Source organism: Xiphias gladius, chromosome 2, assembly GCF_016859285.1.
Source record: "Xiphias gladius isolate SHS-SW01 ecotype Sanya breed wild chromosome 2, ASM1685928v1, whole genome shotgun sequence".
NCBI lineage: Eukaryota > Metazoa > Chordata > Actinopteri > Istiophoriformes > Xiphiidae > Xiphias > Xiphias gladius.
The window spans coordinates 114,257-132,936 of NC_053401.1; the positions used below are offsets into that span (position 1 = coordinate 114,257).

The following is an 18,680-nucleotide window of genomic DNA, read 5'->3' on the forward strand; positions in this document are numbered from 1 at the left end:
TGACGTCATTTATTCCGCGTTGGCCTGGACGTGGCACCGAGGAGGAGCTGCGCCCACTCCGATTCATCTCCGCCTGTTCCCGGTCTGTTCCCCGGCTCTGACCAACAGCTACTCCCGGACTAACGGCTGACCTCCTGCCGCCGCTGAACCGGGACGTTTTAGTAAAATGGGCCTGACGATCTCGTCTCTGTTCTCCCGGTTCTTCGGGAAAAAGCAGATGAGGATCCTGATGGGTGAGCGCCGCGGCTAGGCTAACTAGCTCCGAAGCGAACCGGCCAGAGACCTGCGGGGGGCTGACAACACGCTTCATACTCTGGTTTATGTCATCAAGCAGACTAATTTTATCATGCTCCCGGTTACTAAGTCCCAGCTGCTTGAACCAAACCTCCTTATTTAACAGAAAATGTAAGAAATAGAAGTCAACACAGCTAGCCGTTAGAGGCTAACCCTCAGGGCTAACGGAGCGGTCTGACCGGTCAGCGTCGTCTTCACTGCGGAGTTTAAATCTGCATCTGTTTACTTTAACCTCCCGTTAGTGCCAGGTTGATGCAGACTGAAACTGAAGTTGTTATCAGGAGTTTAAAGCCAGTGTTTTTTGTAGTTTAACAGTGATATTTGTCATGTTTTAGTGGGTTTGGACGCAGCTGGAAAAACAACGATCCTCTACAAACTGAAGCTCGGGGAGATCGTCACCACCATCCCAACTATTGGTAAATAATCAATAATCACACCTGTGATAAGGTGATAACTGTCAGTGTAACGTGTGTCTGTCAAATACTGTTTGTTTCTCTGATTATCTGAAATACACAAATTCCACATCAGCAGACAGATTATAACTCTGACATAATGTTCCAAATATTCATTATTAATTATTTTCCTGTTTAACTAACTACTGGTTTGGTCTGTAAGATTTATAAAACAGTAAAAATGTCCTTGTTGAGTCTTCAAATGTCTTGTTTGGTTCTAGACCCAAAGAGATTCAGATACTGAGACAGAAAACAGTGAAAAATTGAAAATCCTCTCATTAGAGAAACTGGAACGAGAGATATTTTGCTCAAGGGACGACTGAAAGGATTAACTGATTAGCAAAATAGTTTCTGATTAATTTGCCATGGAACATTTTAACTCCCCCATTTATCCTGTGTAAATAGTATATAAAGATGTAATAAGTGCTTTATTTCTCCTCTATAATATTAATAATATATAATATATTAACTGGTTTATTTATAGCTATAATCAGTATATAAAGGTTTAATAACTGGTTTCTAACAGACTATAATGTCACTGTAATCTGATCTAAGTGTTTATTAATGTCTGTGTTTACAACTCAAACTCCTCCTGTGGACACACATAAGTGGAGGCTGCTATATAAACAGATAATGAACAACAATATTGTGAAACAGCTGGAATAATATGTCTTCATAGGAGAAGTTACAACAAATACCGAATGTAATTAAAACAAACATGTTCTCAGATGTGCTTATAAATGACAGTCTTTTATAAAGATGTTATTACACTTCTTTATACTGATAATGCTGGATAAATTGGGGGATTTAAAGTTTTACCTTTGTCTGTTTTGTCTATCCACTAATTCTATGTGGGACCAGAAAAGATGACTAGAGACTAAAGTGTAAATAGTTTGAGGATAAAGTACCTGTTGAATTTTCTTTAATAATACTTAGTTGTTGTAAAGAGGGGAGAGCTGCCTGTGTCAAAATGCAGGACGTGGATTAGAGGTATACCGGTGTACATGTTTTATTATATATGACAGTGAAATATTTTGATGGTAACACCACCACTGGCTATTAGCATCCTTACAGTATCATCATCTCCTATCTTCATTAGCTGTCTGATTTAATTTAACCATCATGGAGAGCCAATACGCTGGTCGAATTATATTTAAAACATTTTGCTTTTTAAAATTATTAACATTCAAAGAAATTACAAAAAAAGAATGAAAAAAATAACTTTAAAAAAGACACTAAGCTGCATTTACAGTAATTTCCAACCAACAATGTTTTCATTTTTATTTTATATATGAATGTTTTTGCAGAGTTTAGTTTCACTGTTCAGTGTTCGTTAGGTTTGACCAAATCATTTTACTGTCAGCTCTATTACTATTTCTTAAAGAGTTTGAAGGACATGATTATAATGAACATTATTGTGATATTGTTTTTTTCATCATACCTTAATTGTACCATGTACACATTACAAACATGGAAGTCCTGAAGTTTGAGGTTTGACCAGAAAGCACGTTATTGTAGGAGATTTTAGGATATTACAGAATTAAGCTGCTGCAAAAGGATCATAATTAACTCAGTCTGATTGTGTTGTTGGAACGAGGGAGGTGACATTAGTAAAGTACACACAGGTGTTTAATAAGAAAAACTTATATATGTGAACTGTAGAATGTGTATGGATAGTCAAGAGAAGCTAAAACATACATGTAATATACATGTTGCTTTCTGTATTTGACTAACATTAGAACTGAACCAATCTGAGAGTAACATCAGTAAAATGCTGTGTCTGTTTCAGGTTTTAATGTGGAGACGGTTGAGTACAAGAACATCTGTTTCACAGTCTGGGATGTCGGTGGTCAGGACAAGATCAGACCTCTGTGGAGACACTACTTCCAGAACACACAGGTACTGAACCAGAACCAGAGACTCATCAGAGCCTGGTTGATGAGAATTCACAGTCTGATTTATTACATTGGTACCACTCTGTGATTAAATGTTTCTGAAATTAATCAGATACAGAAATCTGTAGAGGTCAAACTGTTCTACACTCACACTCAGACTGAGACTGGTGATATTGATTATATTGATATGAACTGTGTGATCTCTGATGTTGACGATATCGATCGGTGTGACCTCTGACCCCTCTGTGTTTGCTGTGTAGGGTCTGATCTTTGTAGTGGACAGTAATGACAGAGAGAGAGTAGCAGAGTCTGCTGAGGAACTCTCCAAGATGGTGAGCAACACTGAGAAATGATTATTTGAACAACAACTCTTGCTTTTATTTTCTTTAAAGCTGCTATATGTGAGTTTTTGCTATTGCTACATAGACAACGTTAGCATCAACAGCTGTTGTGTACTCACCAGTCTAGAAGAAACGTTGTGAGTTCAGCATCAAGTTTCAGTCCTTTACGCGCCAAGAGCTGCATCCAGAGGTGGAAAGAAACGCTGATGTTAACTATTTTTCCTCTATTTCTTTCACTTTTATTCTACTGAATTTAGCATGCTAACCAGCTAGCCCCAGCTGGTAACGCCACTTTGTACGTGGTTAGTGTCTGTAGCGTCCAGTCTGTCCTCAGTCCAGCATAAGACAATGAAGAAGTAGATCTGCTCAGAGGACGTATTCTAACCTCTTGTCTTAAAAACGCAACGATGACTGAAAGTCTAGGCTCGTGACCATCACCACCACCCAGTAGATAAAACTTACATATAGCCCCTTTAATCTAATGTCTTTTTTTATTTATATATTTGTTATTTTATTCATTTATTATGTCTTTGTCTGCACAATGTTTCATATTTTAATGTTCTACAGATGCTGTAAATATAAATCAGAGTAGCAGAAACTGCACACTGTAACCTTCGGTTTGTGACTTTCAGTGTTTGCACCAGTAGTATCGTTTTGTCTATAAAATGTCAGAAAACAGAGAAATGTATTCAACTGACTAAAAGTCCAAAACAAAGACATTCAGTTTACCGAATCCTCGCGTTTGAGAAGTTTTAACGAGAAAATGTTTGGAGTTTTTGCTTTAAAAAAAAGATGAAAACAATTAATTCATTATTTAAAATAGTTTCCAAATTAACTTTATGTCAGTCGACAAAGCGTTGCAGCTCTATTGTAGAATCAGTAGTAATTTTGATTGTGTGACTTTTTTGTTTTTGGATTGTGTCATAATATTTAACCACCGCACCTCATATAATAATAGAAATGATGATAATAATGATGTTGAATCTGACGGAAATGTTTAGTGTCAGTCTTATCTAGTAGAGTTGTTGTGTCTCTCCTGAGATAAAGAATGTCGTCAGTACCATCAGAATACATTATTACACTTTTCTAAAATATAATATTGTTATTAATCTTTAGGGAAAACGACCAGAGCAGCTGCATCCAAAGTAAAGACCTTGAGTTTAATGAGGGAGGAGAAAATAAAATGATTAATACTGACATCTTCAGTCATCAGTCACACGGCCCTGTAGATCCATGACATCATCAGTCACATGACTCTCTCTCTTTCTCTCTGTAGATCCAGGAGGATGAGTTGAAGGAGGCGGTTCTTCTGGTGTTTGCTAACAAACAGGATCTTCCCAACGCCATGGGAGTCAGTGAACTCACCGACAAACTGGGCCTGCACAGCCTACGCAGCAGAACTGTAAGGATCAGTAGTCAAAGTATCAATAATATCTAAATCAACACTGTGCTCTTATTTTGAAATGAGGACATGGGTAGAGTTGAAACCAGGCCTCGCCTCGGTTTTAGATAAAGAACCTCTTTAAAAGAAAGTTCCCTAATGAAGCAGATAACTGCAGCCGCCACAGTTCAGTCTGATAGTCACTTTTCAGACGTGGAATATGCCGTCTGCTCAGATTATTTCTGTGGTTGTACGAGGGTTTTTAAACCTCTTCTACTGCAGTCGCACAGCAAGAGGGAAAAGAGTTTTTATAGACTGGTCTGATCTGAGAAGAATTGCCTCAACGACTTAAAACTTTCAGAGTTTCATAGATTATTAAAGATTTTATTTTCTTTGTGCATTTGTCTCTGCATGTTTTTGTTCTGCTGCAGTTTTCATGTTAATCTGACTTCAGTTTAGACTGGAGTCGTGTTGAAAGAGAAAGATGTTAAGGTCTGACAGGAGCAAGTACTGTGACTTTTACAGAAAATCAAAACACCCAAAAATATCATCTTTAGAAATGAAACCTGATGCTGGTTAAAGGCTCTAAAACCACAGATTAAGATTAGATTTATCAATCATTTCTGTCAGAGTATCAGTATACGTGACCAACAGTTCAAAACTCCAAAGATAATTAGTTTGATGTGATATTGAAAAGACAGAAACTCAGTCACTGGACAAACTTTAAAAAATGACATGGTAAAAAATAACTTGACTGAATAATCGACTGATCGACTAATCCGTTAATCCACTAGTATGTTTCAGTTTAGACTTAGATCCCGTAATATGAGATTCTAATTTTAGATGATTTTATATGTAATAATAACATTATAATGATAAAAAACAAAAAATAAAATACTCAGTATACTGTCGTGTATAACAAAGAAAAGCATCAAATCTTCAGATTTGAGAAGCAATTGCACATTTGTTAGGCATTTTTGCTTAAATGAATAAAAATCAGTAAAGCTAGAAATATTAAAAATTGTTACGTACGTTGGAGGATAGGGCAGCATGTTCATACAGTGACTAAAAAAGATCCTTTGAAATTATAACAGTATTTTTCACATTAGGACATTTTCTTGCAGTTACCATAAAACTAAGTCTGTTATAACATGATAAAGTGATACGTTTGTGTATTAATGTACAAAATAATCTTTGTGTATAACAAAAATGTTACATGATATAAATGACTTAAATACACTATATTGCAATGAGACAGGAGTTCTGTCTAAGACAGAATCGTTTGGTTTTAATAGTAAAGAGAAAATGTTATAATGAGATGTTTCTTGTTTTAATGCTAAAGTCCTTTGTGTAATAAAAGTTTGGGATATAAAAAGAACAACAGATAATCCTTTTTCTTTTTTAAATTATTTTCATTTTTTAAATTTTGTCTTGTCTCGTTAAAGTGTGAAGAGTATCCAGGTGTTTATGTTCATGTGGGTTTAATCTCTGTACTCATATTGCCTTGATTTCAAAATAAGAGCGCACCATCACTCAATATAACCTCATCATGCAGTATACCTGTTCAGGTGTGTCTAACAACACATTTAACTTTTGTTGTCTCTTCAGTGGCACGTTCAGGCCACCTGTGCCACTCAGGGTACAGGTCTGTACGAGGGTCTGGACTGGCTTTCTGGTGAGCTGTCAAAACGCTAACCTACCGGACGGGTAACAGGAAGCGGCAGACCGATGTCATCAACCGATGTCATCAACTGATGTCACCATGTACAAACTGATGAAGGGGAGGAGGAGGAGGGGCAGCAGCAGGTGCAGCAGGAGGAGGAGCGTTTCACAGGACTGTTTTTGTTTTGTTTTTTTTAAATTATAAATGTGTCTGTCTGTAGGAGGATGTGATGTCATGGACTCTGAGCACACCTTGATTTCCCATCATCCTCTTCTTCTTCTGTTCTTCCCGCAGATGTTTGTTAGATCTGTTTTTTCTTTTAATCCGCATGTTTTAACTGAATCATGTGACAGGAAGTGGATCATGAGGGGCAGGGTTTATGGCAGGTCAAAGTTACCTGTACGGGGCGGGGTTCGTGACAGTTGACTGTTACCTGAAGGGGACCAGGGGCGGGGTTTGTGACAGGTCACATTTACCTGAAGGAGGCGGGATTTGTGACAGGTGACCGTTACCTGTGGGGGGACAGGGTGCAGGGTTTGTGACAGGTGAGCATTACCTCTTGGGGCAGGGGACAGAATTACCTACAGGTGATAGTTACCCGTCATGTGATGACTCATTCCACAGAGCTGAACCCGAAGGCCTCGTCATTCCTTATCAATGTGAAGAAGAAGAAACAGAGACAATGATGATGCAATAAAGGTTTTTTTTCTTCTCACCTGTTTCCTGTTGACAGATTTTTTATTTTTTTTTTTAGTTTTTATTTTTTTATTCTAATAATTAAGATTATTAGCTTCACATGGTTCTGAAACCCAAATCATCCAAAGTAAAATTGGCAAGGTCCACAAAGGTTCATTAAATATTTGCTTAGTTTTTGTTATAAGGAGAAAATTTTCTTTTTATAACATAAGTTGGTGTTTGAACATATCAGTTCATCGTGTTATATCACGAAAATGTACCTGTTTTAACGAGATACGTAGGTTTTGTGTAAAAATGAGTTTTGTGTTATAATGAGATAAAAAATTGCTGTTTTTGTTATAAGAAAAATTTGTTTTAACAAGATTTTCACATTTTAACAAGATAATATTTTTCATGTTATTGCTTTTTTATTGCTATTAATACATAATATGTTTTAACAATCTTTTTTTGTTATAAAATTATTGTTGGTTATAAAGAGAATATTTTCTTGTTATAACATAAGTTGGTGTTTGAACATATCGTACTGAACATTTAGTGATATAAAAAGTTAAAAATTAATTTGCTGTTTCTCCTCACAAGATTTTTTTTTGTTTGTTTTAACAAGATCTTATTCACTATAGTTGTATTTTTCATGTTACGACATTTTTTTCCTTATAAATTTATTTTGTGTGGCGAGAACGTTTTCTCGCCTTTTTTTTTAACAGGATATTTTATGGAATAATGAGAAAGATAAAGAGATGTTTTTTTAAGGGGGAATAATTTGGTATTCCACAATAACGGGAAAAATATGTCATAACATGAGAAATATTTTATAATGTGGAAAAGATCTTATTAAAAACCTTGTGTTATATCAAGAAACTTTCTCGTGTTATGTTGGTATGTTAACGCACCAATTTATTGTATTCTAACAAGAAAATATTCCATTTAAATGAGGTATGTTTTTACAGCCACCAAGACAAAAAATATCTAACTTTGTTTTAACGAGATATTTTTCATTTTATGACTTTTTTCTCATTAATAAATTATTCTGTTGTAACAGGAAACTTTTCTGTTATAACAATGTTTCACTTTATGTTGTCTTGATAAGTTCTCATTAGTACGCTAAATTAACATCTCTTTAAAGACAAACTCTTTTCAATTATAACAGAAGTATGTTTTTTGTGAACACATCAACTTGTGCATTGAATTGATTTTGTGTAATTAAGTTTTGTGATAAAATTAAACATCGCTGTCAATTTATCGAGAAATAAATGTTCATGGTTTAGAAAATATCTTGTAAAGGAACTCGTAGAAATTAATTTTCCTCAACAAGTAACAGAACTGATTTTTTTATGCTGCAGTAGTTTCTGTTATATTACAACTTTGAGATTGTTACACAAAGTCAGCGCATCTCGTTAAAACAAAAATACTCTTGTTATAACTTTGTGTTTTAACGTACAAACTCATCCTGTTATAACAAAAAACAATATGACAGTAATAGGCAGTGGCGCCTTCATGCACGGGCTCACCTGGGCTCGAGCCCCGGGCCTCCGACCAACCAGGAGCCTCGCGAGCAACAACAGCAGCAAACTCTAAAAGCTACTGGAAACACCAGGGTCGGAGCAGAACGGGAACTCTATGACCAGGGGCCACAGCAGCAGCAGCTGCAGCAGCAGCAGCAGCAGAGGAGACGCGCCTGATTGAATGCACCACCCGGCGACCACGGCCAGTGTGCCAAATCAAACACACCTGCCATGCTGCGTAACCAACGGGTGCATGCTGAGACACCGAGGGTAGATCCTTCAGCCTTGACTTCTGCGTTCACGTCTGTCTCAGTCAGGTGTTCACTATCTTTCTGCTGATGTTGGTCTTCTCTGTTGTGCCTGCAGCGCTCATTCAGCTCGGGGTCTCAAAACCCGGACGGGCAGTGAGACCAGAGAGGCCGAGCGGACTGGTTCTGTTCCACACCAGCAGAGAAGTTTCATTTAGAGCCGACGGTGGAGGACCTCACAGAGTGACCCTCGGACAGGTGAGTGCAACAAATGCCTCACGGCACAGAGGAGACCGTCAACAACTACGTTTTGTCCGCTTGTCGGCGGCAGCTGCTGCGGAGTTGGTTGTTTACACATCTCCGCCTCTTCTGCTGCTTTATTCTGCTGTTCACTCTGTAAGATGAGGCAGCTGTTTGATATATGTAACTGCGGCTGCGGAGTCCACAGACCTGTAACTGCCCGACCTGAATCTATTGGTTGCTTTCGGTGCGGTTCCCACCTGGGAACGGTGTATGTGCATTGAAATACCTGCATATACACCTGGTAGCCTAAAGATGTTTGTTTTTTTTTATTTAAGAGTTTTATCATATAATCATTATCACCGCTATAACATTTTACCTCCTGCCCCCCCCCCCCCCCAAAAAAAGTGTAACGCACTATCTGCAAGGCTTCAAAATAAAAGCATGTATTCTACTGTGCCACTCATTTGGCCTCTTTTATTCTGGAAAGGCTGGCACCGGACGTGAGTACAGCACGTTCCGGTAGATAACCGGGCTATGTGCGTTACAGCCGGTCCAGTCTCTCTGTGGCATTGTGACAGGGCAGGTCGTCATGTCTTCGGATCCGTGCTCCTTCTCCTCCTTCAGCAGGTGCGTCACCAAGCACCTGAACCTGTCCTTCCACGTGGACTTCGACAGGCACGTCATCAGAGCCAAGGTGGAGCTCACCGTGGAGGTTCTGCAGGATCGTTTCTCTGCTCTGGTAACTTCACCGGAACCGATACACCCGGAGCTCTTCTCCGGTGCAGCCGCACGTTAGCCTCCAAGCTAACGGTCTCTCTCATTCAGTGAAAAACGGGCCGAAGGTTCTTTTTCCAGGCCGCGTTTCTGGACCCTGAATCGATCAGATAAATCTAAACTCCTGCAGTTTACGTGAAGTCAGCTGTGTGTTCGTACACGGTAGTTCACCGTCAATTTGTGTGTTTGACCTCCGCCTGGCAGCTCTGTTTACTGTGTTGCCGTGATTGCAGTCCTGACTTTTGCTTGAATGGACATGATTTCCTCGACAGTTTGCTGCGACTTTACCGTCCCTACGTGTTAGATCTGAAGTTTTCATATCTTTTAGATGTCACTCCGTAATTCGGCCCAATCCAGTTCCTCGTATGCCATTTACATGCAATACATTCTTAACTCTTACAACTGAGGTCGCCTGCTCTCAATGAACATCGTTTAAGCAAGGAAACCTTAAATCGGTGTTTTTTTACATGGAGTTTGGCGTGATGTACTTGACCTGACGGAAGCCAAATTAAATGCATCGTGACAAAACCACTTTTCCAGGTTTAGATTTCATTTTAATAACTGCTGATTTATCGAGGACTTTAGCGAAGTGTTCACTGACCCTAAGCTAGAATGGTAAGGAAACGTTAAATTACAATGTTTTTAAGGAGAGTTTGGCGTGAAGCACTTGGCAATATAAACATTTCATCGGGGCTGTTTGGTCCTGGACTGTGCTGTAAAGACTGAGTCACCAGAAAAAGCCAGGTGTATGGACCTGGAATTATAATATGACAGGTGTGTATCATGTGTGCAGAAGAGGTCACTTTCACTTTTCAGAAATGAACGGAACGTACCTGCAAACGCGCCAAACTCTACAGAAACTGATGCCGTTGTTCACAAATGTTATATACGACATTTTCAGATCCATCAGGTGTTACCATTTAAATCAGCATAACAGTTCATCATGTGTCAGTTTACATGTTTTATATTTTTTCTTGTGAGGTTCGTGTTGTTTGAGTAAGGAACCTTTACACTGGTGTCTTTTTTAGAGGCGTTTGACATGATGAACTTGAGCTGTAAGGCAGAGTGAGTTTTGTCCTGGACTTTGTCTTGGAGGCAGAAGTGTCAGTAAAAAAAATAGGTGTGTGGACCTGTAAGTCTAACTGGACTTGCTTTGTTATTATGTGAACCTGAAATCTGTGTTAATCAAGCGTGCAGCTGACTTTTACTTTGCAGTTTAATGAACAGAATTTACTGTGAAATACACAAACTTACAATCTAATGTAACTTAATTGTTCAAAAATGTTAGATATAAATCCTCGTAAAGTTCATATTTCATTCTACCAGCTTCTGATGGATCAGTCCCTCAGATGCTGAGCTCGTCACTACTCATGAAAATATTTCTGAAGTTTTATCGATATGTTTATACTTGTTTTTCGCCAAGGCAGCTCTAAATTTCAATTAATTTGAATGGAGTTTTGGATTGGGACATACTTGAGAATTTAATGTGCTGAGTCATCATCGACTTTCACTTTAAAGTTGAGCTGGTACAACGGGTGTGTTGATCTGAGATTAAAATTTGACAGGTGTGTATCGGGTGTGCAGCAGAGCTGATTTTCACTTTGCAGTTTACAAAACGTCAAATTCTACAGATTCGATCTGCTGTGAACTCATTCTGTGCAAATGTTAGATAAGAAGTTTTTTTTTATCCTTTAGGATCTTCTATTAAAATCAGCATAACCCTGTTTACTATCTGTAATGATTTTTTTCAACAAAAGTTGAGATTTCATCTTAATAATTACTGATTGATCAATCAGTTTAGTGTCTTACATATTTATAAGTAAGCTTTTAAATGTCTTTGTTTTTGAGTGGAGTTTGGCACAACATAGTTATCTTGTAAGACTGAGTTTATAGGGTCTGTGTCATCCTGGACTTGGACTTAAAGGCGGATCCACCAGAACAGATGTGTTCACCTGAGATCAGTGTGACAGCTGAGTGTTTATCAGGAGCACAGCAGAGCTGACTTTCATCTGACTTCCATAATCAGAATTTACCTGTCAAAAAGCCAAAATCTGTAGAAATCAGGCAATCCAATAAAATACTGTTGATCAGAAATGTTAAATAAACAGTTTAGATGACACTCGTTAAATCTGTATTATTAACTTAAATATTTGTATTAATATTTCAGCTTGATTCATCTGTTATTTCCACTCTGTCATCAAAACTTATTGCAGGCTGGAATCATGCAAAAAGTTGAGATTTAATTCTAGCAGCTAAATGATTCATATCGATATGTTTTTTAATGGAGTTTGGTTTTACATTGCAGAGATTTTAGACAAACTGAACTTATCGTGGTTGTATTATTTTGAACTTTGAACTTTGTCTCACTTTAATCTCAGAGTCACATTTATTAAAAGTGTTGTTTTATCTGCTGCAGACTTTGGACACCATAGACCTGAAGATCATCTCAGTGTTGGCCAATGGACAGGCAGCCCGCTTCAGTCTGGGCCCCAAACACAGCTTCAAGGGGACGCCATTGGACATCACACTGCCTTTTGATCTCTCTAGGTGACCTCACCTGTCCGACATGTTGTAACTGTCTTCTTCTCTTTCAGTATAACATGTAATGACAGTGTTATGTTTGTGCTCTGGACCAATTAGAGGGCAGCATGTAATCGTGGAGGTGACCTATGAGACCTCTCCGTCTGCATCGGCTCTGCAGTGGCTCACACCTGAACAGACTGCTGGGAAGAAACAGCCTTACCTGTTCAGCCAGTGTCAGGTGAACTCTCACAATTTATTTTTGGCTGGTACACAACAGCAAGGCCAGCCCTATAAACGCAAATGTCGCTGACTGACTGACTGAGTGATGAAGATACAGCACTGGTCGGCCGGCCCAGTGCTGGAGTTTCCCCGTTGGCCGGTGTTTTTTCAAAATAAATTTGTGTTTCTATTGGGTCATCAGGGGGCGTTTACAGGCAGTGTTGCCAATTTAGCGCCTTTGTTGCTGAATTTAACAAATTTTCACACCCCTTGAGCGATTTTCACCAAAGCACCAAGCGACAAATCCGGCGACTTTCTGGACAAACCTTAGCTACTTTCCGTAGAAGAGAGTCGCCAGTATTGTCCCGCCAGCACAAGGTCGGGCTCTCCCTCCACGGGCACATCTCTGTATGTGTCTCATTCATCGGACCTCACGGCAGCTGACACAGAGATGAATTAGCTTCTAACTTTCTCTCTGAATTATCATTTTACGAGTAAATAAAGCTGAAACCACAGCACAGCCGTCATCTTTAACTCATGTGTCTGGTAGGATTTCAGCAGCAGAGCAGCAGCTTGGAAACAGCTGGAAGTGACTGCTGGTTAACATGTCGTCTCAATGGGCCACGTTTCAATCACTGATTCATACTTGTTCCATCGTCTGACAACAGAAACAGAAAAACATGTGAATGAGAACAGATTTATTGGGAATTCAGCTGCGTTAAATTACTGTATATGTGGCACAGTGACAGCAGGAGAGAAGCTGACAGATAAAGGGCGGTTCAGTCACATACTAGGTTTTGACCCAGTCCTTTTCATTGTCGCAGAGACCAGCTTAACATCAGCTGATCAACATTCACCTGACAGGTATAAGGCGTACAGATATTCATCTAAAGATAGATGTTTGTACACTACACCTGAAAACTGACTGGTGTCTTGACTCATAAATCCTTGTGTAATTCTGGACAGTTTGTTGTTGTGACAGATTTCTCCACCACAAACCTTCCTCAGTGTTTCAGTTTGAGGTTTAAAATGATGAAGACAGACCTACTGTGTGTCTGTTCCTCTCTCTACATCCTTCCTCTTTTATACGGATTTTATCTTTAAACAAGACAAGCATTCTTCATGAGCTCTGTTTTAAAGGAGGGTTCTGATGTTTTTCTTCAGTGATGGCCTGCATATTAGAGACAGTGAAAGATCAACATTAAGTCTGCGGAGTAACTCTGTTCTTAGATGTTTTAAATATCCGTGGAGCTCCTGGATTCTGACATCTCAAAGGAAACGCAACACAGTCGTCAAAGGATAGATCAAATTTTTCTTCGCTTTCCACACAGACTTGACATTAAAACCGTAATTAGTTTGTCTGTTTTTCACATTCTTGTTTCATTCTCGCTTTACCTAATTTGAATAATTCGAACCGATCTTTTGGCTGAGGGGAAACGTTTCTCTTTTAAACAGAAAATGTGTGAAAGACTGGAGACTGGTCGTTTCAACACACCTGATGTCCTACCTGATTCTTCTTCATGAGTTACTGTCATCCTGTGTGTTGTCTCACAGGCTCATCACTGCAGGAGTATGGTCCCCTGTCAGGACAGTCCGTCTGTCAAACACACCTACTATGCTCAGGTAACAAACTGATACACCTGTATCACCTGCGTGTCTGCAGACCTTGACCTCCTTCTCCACGGGTGTGACCGTGTCCCCTCTCTCCTCTCAGGTGTCTGTACCTGTCCTCTTTCTTCTTCAGATGTCTGTACCTGTCCTCTTTTTTTTCTTCAGGTGTCTGTACCGGTCTCTCAGGTGTCTGTACCTGTCCTCTGTCTTCTACAGGTGTCTGTACCTAAGGATCTGGTAGCTGTGATGAGTGCAGTGAGAGACGGACAGGAAGTCGATCCTCAGGACAATAATCGCATCATCTACAGATTCAGACAGCCGGTCGGTATCTACTCCTCTACACCCTGAAGTCTTTTTTTTTTACCAACTTACATTGAAAGCAGCGTTAACACTAAGTTTATAATTGGTACCAAATTATTTCTTTCCAGGAAATAATAAATGATCCCAGAAAGTTATTAAGGCTTTTTATCCTGGTGCCATATAACGGTCAATAGACTCATAATAAAGCTGAAACTTTGATCAATTACTCAATATGCAGAAAGTTAATCAGTAGCGTTTTCAGTAGTCAGTTATTTGTTTGTCATTGTAAGCAAAAACATGGTTAAACATTCTCTGGTTCCAGCTTCTCAAATGTGAATATTTGCCGGTTGTCTTATTGTAATACCACGGTAAACTGAAAATCTTTTTGGACCGTTGGTTGGATAAAAAAGGACATTTGAAGACTGCCCCTTGGGCTTGAGGAAACTCAGATGGACAATTTCAAAGTTTTCCGATGTTTTATTGATCAAAATGATAATAAAATGCCTACTCTGCTCAGTCCGATGGATCACTTCAGCAGCGGTAACCACATGCACCTGCCGATGAACCCACGACATTTATTCGTGTTGTTAGATAAGTTTAAATAGCCACCGTTTGCCCTCTGTCCTCAGGTGCCCATGCCTTCCTACCTGATAGCGATTGTGGTTGGAGCTCTGGAGAGCAGGTACTCTCTCGATCACCTGTTCACTGATGTCATCATGTTACTAGCTGCAGGTAACGGAGTGTATCTGTGTTCTCATTGGTTGACAGGGAGATCGGTCCGAGGTCCAGAGTCTGGTCTGAGAAAGAGTTTGTGGATAAAGCAGCGTTTGAGTTCTCAGAGGTGAATCACCATCAAAGCTGTGATTTGCATGAAACACACTGGTTTTTTTACTGGGACCAGCACCTCACTGACCGGACCACGGCCACCTACTGAGATTTGTAGAGATTCTAATGTTGTTTTTATTACCTCATTTTTTAATTTATACGTAGAACATACATACATGTTCACATAGTTTCATACATACATTCACTCATTCATTCCTTCATGCATAAAGTTATACATACAGTCTGACGTATGTACTTTCATTCATATATACATACATACGCATTTAACTTGTACGTTTGCGTACGTACATTCATGGTTACACAAATACGTACACACACTTGTTCTTAAATACATACATGCTTTAATTCATGCATACATTCATTCATTCAAATACACAGATTTACATATGTACAGCATAGCTACTTATCTACATACTTACATAAATATATTCGTTAATTCTAATTTATTCATTCACCCATTCATACCTACATTCGTTCACTGTTTCACACATGCATTCATTCATGCACACACAAATACATGCGGTACATGCATTCATTCAATCTCTCATAAATAAATATATAAACACATGCAATCATACATGCATACTTCACTCATACTTACATTCATACCTACATACTTTAATACATATGGTATATACCTCCATACATTCATAGACGTTCATTAATTCGTGCAAACATACTGTAAATAACGCACACATACCGACATTCATTCATTCATTCATATTTTCAGACTATTTATTTAAGCAAAAACGAAAACTAGTTATTTTAACAAGTTTGAAGAGGACAAAAGAATATTTTGACTCTCCAGAGGAAACAGACTTGGGACTTTACTAATTTTTTACTTTTAATTCATAAACACAGTTACTTTACTATAAACAGCATACAAATCCTGTCCGTATAGAACCATAGAGCATATTAATGACTGAAGCGTACATGTGTCTGTCAGACAGAGACCATGTTGAAGACAGCCGAGGGCCTGGCTGGACCGTACGTTTGGGGTCAGTACGACATCCTGGTTCTTCCTCCATCTTTCCCCTACGGAGGAATGGAAAACCCCTGTCTGACCTTCGCCACCCCTACGCTGCTGGTAAATATACACACATGCACGTATACACTAAGACGTATTAACCCATCAAAATCATGAAATGTATTGGTGAAGTCCTCGCGTCACCTGACCTGTGGAGTAGCATCATGTGACCTTTGGTCAGCTGTTTACTGTGTGTCCGTCTCTTTACAGGCAGGAGATAAATCTCTTTCTAATGTGAGTAAAACCTGACGCTGTTCTCAAGTTCAGCTTCACGTGAACCCGTCCCCTTTCTTCTTGTGTTCATGATATGTTGTTCATCCTGTCAGGTCATCGCCCATGAGATCTCTCACAGCTGGACGGGTAATCTGGTGACCAACAAGACCTGGGAACACTTCTGGTAAACACACACACTCAAGTACTGTTTAACAGAGATGATTTCTGATTCATTTTGAAAAAAACGGACCTTGGCATTGCTTCAGAAGAAAACGCACAATTGTTTTGTTGCAACAGAATACATGGATGTTTTCAATCATGCACTTGGTCTTCTGTTCTCAAATGTTATGATGCGGTCAAGTTGTGGTGCTTTTTGTAGATGCTGAATGAAGAAATCCGTCCTATGATTAGAGCAGCCAGAAAGATTAAACTCGATTCCACTGCTGCTTGTTGTTCGTTGTATCCTCAGGTTGAATGAGGGTCACACGGTGTACCTGGAGAGGATGATTGGCAGGTGTATGGAGAGTGAACAGTTCAGACAGTTTAAAGCCATGGGGGGCTGGAAGGAACTGCAGGACTCGGTGAGAACCTGAGCCCTGTTTTGACACGTTGAACCTCGCCTATTTCATATTGTACTAACTGATCTGAGGTTGCCAGGTTTCTTCTTCTTACCTGTCCGTGTCGTCCATCAGGTGAACACTTTCGGGGCCAACAACCCTCTGACTAACCTGGTCCCCAGTCTGGAGGAAGTCAATCCTGACGATGCCTTCTCCTCTGTTCCCTATGAGAAAGGCTTTGCTCTGCTATATCACCTGGAGGAGCTGATGGGAGGCCCAGGTAACATCTGCACACACCTGTACACACCTCTGTAAACACATTCATGATGAGGTACTTCGTAATGTAAAGTGTTTATTCACTTTTTTATTTGTTTATCTCCCTCAGAGGTGTTTATGGGTTTTGTGAAGTCTTACATCCAGCTGTTTGCTTACAGCAGTGTCACTACAGAGGAGTGGAAGAACTACCTGTTCACCTACTTCAAAGACAAGGTGAGAAAGGGGCAGTGGAGGAAGTCTTGTTTTGTGTCAGTCAGGAGGTGAAAAAGGTCTTCTGAAGTCCTGATTGTGGACTTGTTTTCAGAGAACCTGGAGATGTTTGAGGTTTCTTCAGTTCTTCAGGTCCTGCAGCTGGTTTGTACTTTCAGTAATGGTCCCTGTTTTGTCTCTCAGGTGGATGTCCTGAACAAGGTGGACTGGAACGCCTGGATGTTCACTCCTGGGATGCCTCCTGTCAAACCTCAGTAAGTGGATCCTCTCAGACCTCCATCAGGTCCACGGGTCCTTATACCTGATCAGTTTGTTGATGTAGTTTCATCGTTGTTTCAGGTACGACACCACGCTGGCTGAAGCCTGCATTACTCTGAGCCAGAGGTGGATCAAGGTAAGACCTGGACCGTACGTAGACCTGTTTTTATTGTCTTTAAGTACAGCTATGAAACCTCCATCCCATGTCCCCCCTTCAGGCCAAAGACCAGGATCTGAGCAACTTCAAAGAGTGTGACGTGAAGACGCTGTCTTCCCACCAGCTGATCGAGTTCCTGTCTCTCCTGCTTCAGGAGGTAAACCACTTCAAATCACCACAGTTCACTTCACTGAAAGTCCACTTCACCTGCCTGTTTCTTTAGGGTCCTCTCCCTCTGAGTCATGTGAAGAGGATGCAGGAGGTTTATGATTTCAACGCCTGCATGAACTCAGAGATCCGCTTCAGGTGAGAGTCATGCATCAGGTCCTCAGTGGATTTACTATGTTTTTAAACCCTTCCTCCTCCTGATTGGCTGTTTTCTCCCTGCAGGTGGCTGCGGTTGTGTGTTCGGTCCAGGTGGGAGGAAGCAGTTCCTATGGCGCTGAAGATGGCAACAGAACAGGGCAGGATGAAGTTCACAAGACCACTGTTAAGGTATTTCTTCTCACACTTAACCAACGTTTAACGTTGCTTCTTGTTTGATGACTTATTTAAATTCATTTGTTGATCTGACTGTGTGTGTGTGTGTGTGTGTGTGTGTGTGTGTGTGTCTCTCTATTCATTTCAGAGAGGTCTTTAACTTCGAAAAGTATCGTGATGAAGCGCTTCAAATGTTTCTGGCTCACCGAGCAGCGATGCACCCAGTCACCGCCGGACTGGTCGCCAAAGACCTGAAGGTGGATGCCAGCAAAACCACCAGTCTGTAAACAAGTCAAAAACCAGTATGAATACACACAACAGTATCAGCAACAAGTCCAAGCTCTCGTTTCTTCCCGACAGGTGAGAAACCTGTCATTAGCTTTTCTCTCGGACTGTATCGCTAATGATTTATTTGGTTTCATCTGGATACATTTTTTTCTGTCTTCGTAATGTTTCATCTCAGGGCAGAAAAGAATTAAAGATTTTATAAAGAAATAAAACTGTCTAAAGTGAA

The 18,680-nt window shown here is 39.8% G+C and overlaps 2 protein-coding genes across 2 annotated transcripts; both read left to right on the forward strand.

Annotated features, from left to right (window-relative positions):
• Positions 1-8,316, forward strand: LOC120798626 (ADP-ribosylation factor 4). The gene is made up of 6 exons (XM_040143052.1): positions 1-233; positions 630-710; positions 2,536-2,645; positions 2,902-2,973; positions 4,259-4,384; positions 5,972-8,316. Exons 1-6 carry the CDS (start codon positions 167-169, stop codon positions 6,056-6,058), a joined length of 543 nt encoding a protein of 180 aa, XP_039998986.1. The 5' UTR covers positions 1-166; the 3' UTR covers positions 6,059-8,316.
• Positions 8,317-9,217: 901 nt separating this feature from the next.
• On the forward strand, positions 9,218-18,680 carry lta4h (leukotriene A4 hydrolase). Its single transcript, XM_040150981.1, has 19 exons — positions 9,218-9,454; positions 11,906-12,036; positions 12,130-12,250; positions 13,786-13,854; positions 14,059-14,163; positions 14,772-14,824; positions 14,911-14,983; positions 15,935-16,075; positions 16,226-16,249; positions 16,342-16,412; positions 16,698-16,809; positions 16,921-17,065; positions 17,171-17,274; positions 17,455-17,525; positions 17,611-17,665; positions 17,748-17,843; positions 17,910-17,992; positions 18,077-18,181; positions 18,315-18,680. Exons 1-19 carry the CDS (start codon positions 9,305-9,307, stop codon positions 18,451-18,453), a joined length of 1,848 nt encoding a protein of 615 aa, XP_040006915.1. The 5' UTR covers positions 9,218-9,304; the 3' UTR covers positions 18,454-18,680.

Bases quoted from the DNA above. Each gene is read 5' to 3' on its own strand.
- LOC120798626 (XM_040143052.1), top strand. From the start codon at position 167: ATGGGCCTGACGATCTCGTCTCTGTTCTCCCGGTTCTTCGGGAAAAAG. The intron at 234-629 runs GTGAGCGCCGCG...GTCATGTTTTAG, and splicing joins GCAGATGAGGATCCTGATGG to TGGGTTTGGACGCAGCTGGA. The intron at 4,385-5,971 runs GTAAGGATCAGT...TTGTCTCTTCAG, and splicing joins ACAGCCTACGCAGCAGAACT to TGGCACGTTCAGGCCACCTG.
- lta4h (XM_040150981.1), top strand. From the start codon at position 9,305: ATGTCTTCGGATCCGTGCTCCTTCTCCTCCTTCAGCAGGTGCGTCACC. The intron at 12,037-12,129 runs GTGACCTCACCT...TGGACCAATTAG, and splicing joins CTGCCTTTTGATCTCTCTAG to AGGGCAGCATGTAATCGTGG. The intron at 13,855-14,058 runs GTAACAAACTGA...TGTCTTCTACAG, and splicing joins AACACACCTACTATGCTCAG to GTGTCTGTACCTAAGGATCT.